At 37.3% G+C, this 11,498-nt stretch overlaps 1 protein-coding gene across 1 annotated transcript in view; it reads right to left on the bottom strand.

The window, feature by feature from the left end:
* Positions 1 to 8,432: 8,432 nt before the first annotated feature.
* Positions 8,433 to 11,498, bottom strand: part of LOC148014064 (phenylalanyl-tRNA synthetase class IIc family protein) — a 47,539-nt gene continuing 44,473 nt past the window's right edge. Inside the window, exons 4-10 of the mRNA XM_087666168.1 lie at positions 11,379 to 11,496; positions 11,200 to 11,276; positions 10,820 to 10,999; positions 10,685 to 10,729; positions 10,453 to 10,557; positions 9,436 to 9,549; positions 8,433 to 9,365 (exon numbers count right to left, since the gene is read on the bottom strand). Coding sequence (XP_087522294.1) covers positions 9,315 to 9,365; positions 9,436 to 9,549; positions 10,453 to 10,557; positions 10,685 to 10,729; positions 10,820 to 10,999; positions 11,200 to 11,276; positions 11,379 to 11,496 — 690 coding nt within the window. The 3' untranslated portion in view covers positions 8,433 to 9,314. The remainder of the gene's footprint in view (positions 9,366 to 9,435; positions 9,550 to 10,452; positions 10,558 to 10,684; positions 10,730 to 10,819; positions 11,000 to 11,199; positions 11,277 to 11,378; positions 11,497 to 11,498) is intronic.

Raw genomic sequence — 11,498 nt, 5'->3', positions numbered from 1 at the left:
GTCTTCAGCATGTACTTTGAACATCTTTGAAACATTTTGATTTGCTTTAGTACTTGAATGCCTCCAAGCTCCAAAGTTGTTGGTCTTGTTATTGATCATTTTGCATCGTGCCATTCACTTTAGCCTTTTTTTCCCTCCACATTTGGACTTGATTTTGGTCTTTAGCATGTGCTTTGAACATCTTTGGTAGTGTTTATCATCTAGTTCTTGTGTGTCTTCATGCCATTTGTTCATGAAGCATCTCCTTCCATGTAGTGAACTTGGGTGGTCTAGCTTTGGCTTGAGTTATGATTTGTTGTATTCTTGTGTGTATGTGTTGTTGACAAGTTGATTGAGTGTTAGGACACAAATTGACTAAGCTGTATTGCTCAATCAATCAATGTCCCTTGGGTAGATGTAAGTAGGTTGTGTAGGGGACTCCTTGGTACTCTTCTCATGTGTAAAATAAGTTTGGCTTGAGGTTGTCGAGGTGCTTCTTGCTAAGAAATGTGAGTGTGCTTTGGATAGGCCCTCAACAAATTAGTGTTTTGGTTGTGAGGGTCGTCTCTCTCTATCTTAATATCTCTAGGAGAAAAAGGCCAAGGCATGTTTGGTGAGTGCTATCCATGATTGTATGAAAAATGGTTCAAATTCATCTTTGAATAGGCAATGAAAGTGCCCCCATTGTCTTTGGCTTTCAACAAAAAAGAGAGTGAGCGACTTTTCCTTTGTTTTTAGTTCTTGATAGAATGCCATCTTCACCCCTGTCTCATGTGTTAGTAACCATGTCCAGCTTTTCCTTTGTTTTTAGTTCTTGATAGAATGCCATCTTCACCCCTATCTCATGTGTTGGTAACCATGTCCTAGTCTTTAGTTGAAGAGGAATTTGTATGATGGTCATACCAATCTCTAATTTGCTTGGAGTGAGATACATATCCTATGCATGCAAAGGACCACGTAACTCCTTTGAGTCCAATTCTTGCTTTAGGATGGAGGCAAATAAATGATACGTATCCTATCCATGCAAAGACCAACTCCTCTGAGTCAATTCTTGCTTTAGGATGGAGGCAAACAATTGGGCCAATGTGTGGCCAAACATAGTAGTGTGATAGTTATCGGGTGAGGTAGGATTGTATGACCAAAGAATGGGTGCAATAGTAATAGTGGCCAAGCCTTGCAGGTTGCTTTTACAGGTGGCTCTGTTAAACATGTACGCCAAGAGTTTTGCCACCATATCTATAGCATATATAAGGTATTTAGCTACCAATCCATCCTGGTCTTGTGCCTTACATGTGTGTAGCTTATAAATGGTCTCTTGCAAGCTCTTTGTGAAGAAAATAGTTAATTGTGGGCAAGGGTTTGGGAGAGATGGTTGATTGTGTATTATGTAGAGATTGGTTGCATACTCTCCATGTGTTAGAAGATGCGATGGGCGTGGCTAGAAGATGCTCTTTGAAAAGTCTCCATGCCTTTGTGGAATTGTGGCTCAATTATAGTTGGTAAAAATCTCTCTCCAATAGGGTGAGGAAAGATCTCCTTTTGTCATATGAGGCATACTCTTGCTTATTTGTGGGTAGTAGATCGTAATGCCATCTCCTTTATAGATGTGTTGTTGGTCTCATGACACTCATCATTATACCAATTGTTTTTGAGGTACTAGTCTAAAGGAGCTTGTTGTGTGGGACGTGAGTAGGGAACATCTCCTTCAATGTCTTTGAAAAGCATATTGAAGTCCCCCAACAAGATGACATCATGCTCTCTCTTGAAGTCCTAAATGTCCTAATCCAGAGAATGGTATATGGTGATTGATGCCCCTTGGGGGGAGAGGGCATATTTGGATGTCATGGGGGGGGGGGGGGGGGGGGGGGCGAGAGGAGAGTAGTATGTGGCAATATACGAGGAGCATTCTTCTCCTCTTGTACCCTCACCCACATATATTTGGCATGCTCTTCTTGACAAACCACTTGGCTCCATGAGTAGAATTTCTCCCTAAACAACACCACTACCCTTCTAGAACCTTGGTTGACATGCTTGGAATGTGGCTCCATCTTGTGTGCTAACTCTCATTTGTATCCACTCATGCATGGAAGGGTGCTATGTGGAGGTTGGTATATCTCTTAGTAGAAGATGTTATCCTAGCCTTTGAAAGTCTCCTTGAATGCAACTATATCAAGTTATAGTGATCCATTATAGTTCCATACAACTAGCTTTAGACTAGTCCCATAGGTCTTGTGTCATCATTTGGTGCATTGCTTAAAGATTACTACTCTACCTTCCTTGTAGAAGGCCATCTTACCTTCCTCCTTGGCTATATGAATGCTAGCCGTACACTCTCATTTGGGCTAGTTGAGTAGAGGTGAGATCATCTCCCAAGAATAGACTTAACTCTTTATTGTTGTGCGCTTTGCTAAAAAATCCTTCCTAGCCTCTAATATAGGAAAATGTATGATGAGAGTTGGCTCTTTTAAGCTTTCAACAATCCCATTTGCTTGTCTGGCTTCTTATCTAGCTTCCAAACCAATGTGTGCATTGTTTTTTTTATATCCATCTTTCCATATAACTCCTTGGTGTGTTTTTCCATTGTGCCATGAGCTTTAGCACACCCCTCACACACGTAGTGCATATACTTTCTTGTGCTATTTTTCTTCCAAGGTATCATTGATGATGGCATTGGTGGTAGGATTCAAACATAATTGAAATAGCATAATGTATATTAATTAAAGTTTGCTTTTTTTTCAAAAAGCAAAATTTAGCATGAAGCTTTCAACTTGTCAATTACTTGTAATAAAGAGTCTAAAGGTTTAATACATCCAAAATAGACTAGTAAGTACTAAAAAATTGATGGCTTATATCTAGATCAATTTGAAACATTGGCACACTTGCTTTTTATCATAATTGAGTCAAAATACCATGTCAAGGCTTGAGCTATATTTTGACGTGTCACATTTGGATTCAAGATATTCTTATATATTAGAAGAAACTTCAAAAAAGATAGAAAAGCTTGTGAGGATGCCTTGGGCTGAATCAACATCATAGAGTGAGATGGGCCTTGGGCTGAATGAACATCATAGAGTGAGATGGATGGGGCTTAATCATCATCAAAGGGGTACAAGACATGTGTATCACCTCCATGTCAAGTTTGATATGCATAGATTTTTTAGGAGATACCTTGTAGAGAGCCATAGGTGAAATGCACAATATCTTCACCATGAGCTTGATCATGAGTATAAATCCTTAAGTATGAAAAATAATAATTGTTTTTGTCTTTTGCTTCTAAAGAAATATTAGGGTTTTGTACTTTAAGTAAAAGCCTTAAGATATGTAGGATATGAAGTTGCAATAGGGTGGTATAAAAAGAGGATACATGCAATGAAGTAAGATATATTTGAGACATTTTCTAAATATCATTTGATGCTTATTATTCATGTATCTCAAATAATTTTCATTTCTTTCATTGAAATTGACCATGGATTTCTAAAAATAGATGTGTTCATTCAATCATAAAACATTTAGTGCATATGTAAAAATGTTATTGAATCTGCCAAAGTAATAAATCCTTCAAGATAAAAATCTTAAATATTGGAGTTTTGCTTGTACAAAAAATTGGTTATTAAAAAAAGAGTCATACAATTAACTAGTTTGACTTGTACTAATTATTATTATTTTGAATTCTTTGATGGAACAATATACACAATCACAGCTCCTGGCTTCCAAAAGATTATAATAGTATGCAATTTGATCAACTTAAGGGCTTGTCAAGGGATGGAGAAACCATGGTATCAAGCCCATTCATAGTATTTAGCCATATAGATGCAAAGGAGTGGTGAAATCTATTATTTTAGAGAAATTATACTAATGAATATCTTCTTCTTCACAGAGCCAACCCAAAGCAAAGTAACACAGTATTTAAAGAGATGAGCAATGGGGAATCATGGCACAAATCTAAGGTAGTAATTAAAAATCCTTAAAGATATCATGGGAATACAATGTCCACACTTAAACCTCCATTCTATCTATGAATTCCATATATCCAATAAAGGTATCATCATATAACATAACTTGCAAGATCACATTAGAATTGTACCAAAAATTTTCTAAAGTTCTCATAAGCTTCACGTATACTAAAACATTTACTATTAATTATACCATGCATACCAAAAGCATGACACAATTCATTATATCAAAACACTTTGATTCATCATAAGTACAAGCAAATCATCGCTCCATGTTGGAAAACTTTGTTGCTCAACCTTCATTCATGAAGGATCCAAAGGTTCTTTTGGTCTCCCCATATGGGAAATAGTCAATTTACACTAGACCGTTTCAAACTCTACCTTAGTGAAAAGATTGATCTCATATATGGATACATCAAGATATTTTTATGTTAAGACCCTTGTATTAGAATGAAAATTGATATCATTGACATTTTAATCTACCAAGAGATACTATTCTATATCAAGACACCTATTGATGGCCATGACACTATACCGCTTGATAGAAAAAATGAAATAACCTTCTAGATCGTTGAGATAATTTTCTCTATCTCAATAAAATGCATCTACAAATATACATAGACAATAATATATTAATACATAAAACAATACAAAATCACCCTTGCACATTGTGGTGGCCTTGGGTTGGGATAATCGGGAGTGGGGGACTCAACATGGTCTTAAGGGCCCCTCTCACATTATGCTAGTGTAGGTTCAACACAATGCGAGGGGGAGAGGGTCCCGATAGTCTTAGTACCCCCTCATGTTGTGTGGACCCAAGGCCAATAGAACACAAGACATGGACCAAGGATAGTGTTTGGAAATGGTTCATCATGTTGTGCTAGTGGTCACTATGGATACTTTCCTAACTCTTTTGTAGTTTGATCTCTTAGCATCCATTTTACATGCTTTTTGACACATGATAAAAGAAATAAGAAAGGTATCCATGATACAAAGAAAATACATGAAATCATATTCTTATTTCCATGTAATTCTTATTGTAATTTTGATAATATGTCAGGGGATTAAGAAGAAAATGTCCTAAGTTGAATAAAATAATCCATAAATAAATGCAAGGATGGCCAACCACATGCTAGTGTTGTCTCAATGTGGTGAATCTACACTAAATTAATGAGTATACTTCCTTAATGTGGCAAATCTATACATATCCCAAAGGAAAATAAGTTACCCATAGACTTTCATAGATCATTGCCTCAATGTAGCACATTTGTGGCCTTCGGACTTTTAATGTGAATGCAAATGGTAAACATCAATTAAGGAATCATGAGTGGGGGATATATATAATTTTTGAATCCATTGGGATTCTTTAAGAGAATGGTTTTTCTATTAGTATAAATATAGTGATATTGATTACTAGTTCGAGTAGTAGTCAAATCATAATCCATTATCGTTTCAAGAACTAAAATCTCAGTATTCTCATGTATTTGAGAAGTTTATACATCACAATCATATGTTGGATGCAAAGTTTGATCAAATGATTGTCACACTCAATAACTTGGACAGTAAATGGCAATGTAATCAACATTCTAGTAACAATGGTGTGCTATTCCCAAATGATAATGTGAAGTCTAAAGCAGCCAATCAATCACACACAGGCCTATGCACGACGAGTTACAATCATGCAATAATTAAGCAATATTAAAAATCTATAAAAATAAAATGTGATATTGCATTCAAGTTATGAGTATGGTGGCCCTTCAAGAGTCAAAGAAATAGTTTAGAAGTGATGACTGATTTCAACATGATGAAGACCTTGATAACATGATGCCACATATTCAACCCAACCAAAATCATCACCCATATGGGACTAATTCACTAGGTTATTATTATTTTGGCAACAAGAATAATATTTCTTGAACAATAACCATGGATAGTAAATATTTGACAATTTCTCTTATAGATAATAGCCAATTGGTTTACCCAACAACAATGGATAGCATTATCATTGCAACAAAGAATACAAGTAGAAGATTAGCATACCTCAATTCAAAGGAGATAACCCCTCACCAATGGTTGGATTTAGAATATGAGATCAAAGGGCACTTCCATTGCCTATTTAGAGAGGGATTTGGGCCACTATTCAAGGTGATGAATATCTTAGATCAAAGATGTCTCTTGCTCTTCTTACTAGAGCTATGCCGTCACAAACAACACATCTTACAAGCCCAAGAGAGAAGACATGGAGCCACACACAAGGTACACACAGTTTTATCAAGCATCAACTACTCCCTTCACTATAGAGCCTTCATCGGACCAACTAACAACCTCACCACAAGGAACCACCCTAGAAAGGGCCAAAGAGAGATGCAAAGCTTGTCATCCACGCCCAACAAGACCACGCCTCCGTAGAAAGCATCATCTACAAATACAAAGGATATTACACTACCATTGGGGGACCATACCTCACCGCTTCAATTTCTCTATGCTAGATAGACCCATGAGAGATCTTGGGATGAGAGTGCTTTTTGAGCAATTCCACATTATATCTAGCTTAGATATCATTTTGTAGTCATGAACTATGTATTGTTCATTGTTCATTTTTCATTTAGTTAGTCATAGCATTAGATGACAACTAGCTTGAACTCAGGAAAATTCCTTGACTTTTTACATGTAACATTTTGGTCTCATAGGCTAATTTTTCCTTTTGCCAACATTAATATAACCCCCCCCCCCCCCCCCCCCTCTCTCTCTCTCTCTCTCTCTCTCTCTCTCTCTCTCTCTCAACCTTCACCCAATAAACCTTGCCCTCTATTATGTCTTCCCCCTCTTCTCCTAGGGGCCACCTCCTTCTCCCCCTCATCTGCCTCCACCCCTCCACCTCCCTCCCCACCATCCCCATCACCTATTAGAAATTTTGAAGCTCAACAATGTTTACATCTTTTCATGAGAACAAGCCTATTTTCTTCCTTCTCGAATTCCTAAATACCTTCTTTCCACTTACCTCCTTGGTCCTTTCAACACATAAGACATTTTATCCTTCTACCATACCTCTATTTAAGCTACAATTTGGTCAATACCAACTCCCAAGCCCTCGCAATGCAACCACCCACAATCCCTTCCCCTCCCCTACTTAAATAAATAAATAAACATGCTACCCTCTTGATTCTATCACTACTAGTTTTATGTGTGTGCATTTCTATGCATGTTAATAGTGATCCAAATTTTTGCGTGTACACATTTCTTTTTCTTCCATTCAATGTGTTATTTGACAATGAAAATGTATCGTCAAATTGTAAGATTTCTATGGTGCTTAGAGCTAAAGTTTGATTAAGCTACTCAAATCAAACACACAAACAAAACCAACCAACTAAATTTAACTAAGTAACCTATTGATTATTCCCCAAAAAAAAAGAAGATGAGCTCAAGGCTTTTCTTATTCAAGTCCAAAGAAGCACTATCATTTGTCATGAGAACAAATGTAAGTTGCAATAATAAGCTAATCAAAGACTTACATGTACCACCTACCTCAAAGACAATTTGCAAAGTCAAACAAGGTCTTCACTCAAAGATGTTCAAATGAGCTTACTTCATTCACATGAAGCATAAGACTTGGAAAATATGAAAAATTATACCTCAACGAGTTGCAAGATGGAATGCACTTAAATCTTAGAAATGTAATGAAAAGACAATTAGAGTAATGTAGGAATTTTCACCGATAGCACCACATGCCTTCAAAGGCATTTTTGGACCCAAAAGCACCAATCAAAATAACAAAAGACTCACTTTTGCATTGTATGACTCTTCAAGAATCACTACAATCATCTAATTGTCATTGTTTTACTTTTAACTCTTTGTGCCTCAACATTTATTTCAATGTCTAATACACCTTCCTTCAACAAATATTTATCACCTTGTATAACCTAACAGGGTTCATGGATAAACACTATTGCTAATGACTATAAGTAGACATCTATTAAAATTAGGATGATTGAGAATTCCCATCAAGAAAATCGACTCATTACATGTTAACCCCAAGGTTCTATGACAATCAATATTTTTACATATACAAAGAAACAAGATCAATAGTTGATATTGAGACAATCAAGGTTTGCAATCTAAGTCCTCCATCAAATAGCCACATTCTAATTTCTAAGCATGGACTTTACAACTTAGTATAACATGTTTTGCTCATTTGTTGAATGTGCAGTTTCATTATGTAAAGCCCATTTTAAGTGACACAAAAGCAAGATTATGAACAACATATTATGCAATTATCAAATACAGTTTTTCATTAGTCTCATCGATAGTTATGAAGAAAAATGTTTTGCAAGTTAGTTGGATCTTATGTCGTTACAAACAATCGTACAAGCTTGTCAATGCTTACCAAGAAATACATCTTCATGGTAGGCAAACCTCTACTTAGAGTGACATGACATCAAGGCCAAGGTCCAATGCAAGCTCCATTCAACAAAGTTATCCCATGTCATGTCAAGGATGAAACCTTGATAGGGTTGGGATGGGATAATTCCCATTGAAGTCTACTACAAAATGGTGAGCAAATGATCTCATGCTATTTTAACCAAATCAATCGTCCATTTTCGAGATCACCTTGGCTAATGGCTAGGTGATCCATATGAGAAACTCACCTCCAAGAGTTTTTGTCTATATTCAAACATGACATCAAGGCCAACGACCACAACACGCTTAGAATAGTTGGATTTAAAGCACACATGCCCATGTGATCTCAGGGATGAAACCTTGATAGGGTTTGGATTGGATAATACAAAAGTTAGTAATGAAGTTGGGTCTTACATAGAAATAAGCCTTCATCTCCCATTAAGTCTACTAGGAGATAAAGAGCACTCATATTAGGTCTTGCTATTTCCAGGCATACGGACCATCTCGAGCTTGAGATGACAAAGTTGCAGATGCTATTAGGTGCACAGTATGATCAAATCCAAGTTTTGATGGATTCATACCCGGAGAGCATAGAGACGTCTCAAACATTAGAAGTAAAGCAACGACTCTGCGTTTGAATGTATCACTCTTTGAATTGAGGATCAAATAGACTACATATAAACGAAGTTTCTGTCATCCCACCAGAACAGCCAAAGAAATGCAAGGGCAAGACCTGACTAGTGCTCTTTGGAATGGCTTCTGAATATAATCTCCAGTATTTGGAATGAATCCAGAGTCATAATGATAATACAGTATTCCCTCTATTGCGTAAAACCTTTACTGTGCTCACTCTCTTCAATAAAAGCTTTTTAATTCCCTATAAAGCCCATAAACGAAGGGCGGAAAAGAATCTCCTATCTTATTCTGAAGCGCATCTTAACAATGTAAAGTAGGGAGGAAAATCGTTTGCTTGATGCCAGCATATCACCTGAGAGTCACATTCAACTTGCTTTCCACCTGCTCCCGCACTTGAGCCTGCCAAAGCAAAAAATTGTTTTAGACATTGCAATTTCAATGTCTCCCATTGTTATACCCAAAAGCCAACCTGTAACTCGTTGATCTCATCGTCTGTCAGTGAGCGCTCCATTGACCGATATGTGATTCGAAAGCAATTGCTTGTCATGCCCTTCTTGTTTGTAAAGCTGTCTATGAGTGTCACCTTCACATAACAAGTCAAAGATTCATATGGTTTGCATACTTCAAAAATCCACTGTTTAAAAGACATCCAGAATTCTAGCCAAAAGCCATATGCAGCATTGATTCTGAGCCAGCAACTGCCAGGTACTTGACTACATAGATTAACTATTCAAGGGAGAGCTTCAATTACATCATTGTTGTTCCCTTGCTTAACAATTAAGAAAATCTAAACCACATTATAAACACTGGACAGCATGGACAGGCGGTATGTCAGTGAATCTACAAAGCTATTCTGCATAGAGCTGCCGACTGGTACACATCATACATGTATACACAGCCTCAGCACATAAACTGCAGCAGATTCTAGCATTACTTTGCACATGCATATTAAACAATGGTTAATAACATTGCAGTCAATCAAGGGGCCCTGTTTACTCCCAGCCAATTATTGAGTCACACCAAGCATCAGCCCACTCTTGACTGTCATTTATGTTGACAGCAAATCAGAACAGTAAGAACCTTCCACATTTGTGCCAAACAGCAAAATGTTGGGGCTCAAACTTGGGCTGCTCAAAACTGGTGATATCCAAACATTACCCGCTACTTAAGCACAGGATCCCCAAAACGAATCTCATCCTACTGAAAATCTAGAGTTCTGGGGGACATCAGAGTGCCCAGTGTTTAATTTTTCCGATTCAGCTGCTTTATGTTCACCAATGTGATCAATACTATCTATATCAAACGGCTCTTTTGTAACAACCCTTGTTTGCACAATAAGATATAACAGTACTAGATCTGCTCAGTTACAGGACTTGTCATGTGTGACTTGCTGAGAATTTTGTTGGGCATGAAAAAGATGAATGCAGCCTATGAGAGTCGCATCAAAAAACCTGTATGCTGCAGGGTGACACTGGTTCAACATTACCTCCTCTGCTAAGTCTCCTGCAATGCCTCGAACAACTTCGCAAAGATTGTTTTCTGTGAACGAATCATTTATCCAAAAGCTGATATCCTTGAAACAAGGAGGAAACTGCAAAAATCGACACCAAAAATGGACTGGCATTTAAAATTCTCAAAAATCCAAATTTTCTTTTAACACAGGTGCCTGCTGCCACATAAAGAGAAGTCTTGCATCCGACTCATACAACCTTAATTACCTTAGAAAATGGCTTGAACTTGATCCCCAACTGACCTGCTTTAAACTGACAGCAAAAACTGTTTTGTTAAATTAAAAGATTGCAAAAACATTCTTAATTTCATCAACATCAGATGAAAGCTGAAGCTATATATACCTGGGAAACAAAGCGTGCATCACTTGACCAAAATAGTCGGATGTCAGGAATGTCAAACAACACCATTGCAAGCCGTTCTAGCCCCAGGCCAAAAGCCCATGCTACAGTTCCCACACGACCATTGTTTTCAAGAATGGCTGGCTGTGTGACTCCACAACCTAACACCTCCAACCACTTTCCCTGATTAAGTGGTCTAAAACAACAAGAATGAGTAGTAGAAAGAGCACATTTGACCAAGTACATTGAAATCTTCTTAATAAAGCAGAGAGAGAAGAAACATATCTCACTCACAGCCAAGTACATAATGTATAGAGTAGACACATAATTCACAGCCCTTTTCATTCAACATAGTCTCGATACTAAAGGAAGAACCCAAATACCTGGAAAAATATTTCAAGCTCTAAAGAAGGATTTGTGAAAGGAAAGTATGTTTCCGCCCATCTTGTCTCTACATCACCTGAACAAGAACATGCTCTTCTAAACCAAATCAAAGCATAAAAGTGCCATCCATGATACAAACTGAGAATAGCTTTTCACTTAGCAGTAAAGGTCCATTTACCAAATAATCGTTTTGCAAGTCCCTCTAATGTCTCCTTCAGATCATTGAGTGCAAGTATAGATCCATCAACACCAGTTGCTTCCCATTCTGATGGACTAAACACTCGAAAGCCTTCCATCT

This window comes from Lygodium microphyllum, chromosome 25 (genome assembly GCF_053477565.2).
Source record: "Lygodium microphyllum isolate KBCC chromosome 25, Lygodium_microphyllum_v1.1.10, whole genome shotgun sequence".
NCBI classification, from domain to species: Eukaryota; Viridiplantae; Streptophyta; class Polypodiopsida; order Schizaeales; family Lygodiaceae; genus Lygodium; species Lygodium microphyllum.
The sequence above is the reverse complement of the archived record's forward strand: the minus strand, read 5'-3'. Positions and strand labels throughout refer to the sequence as shown.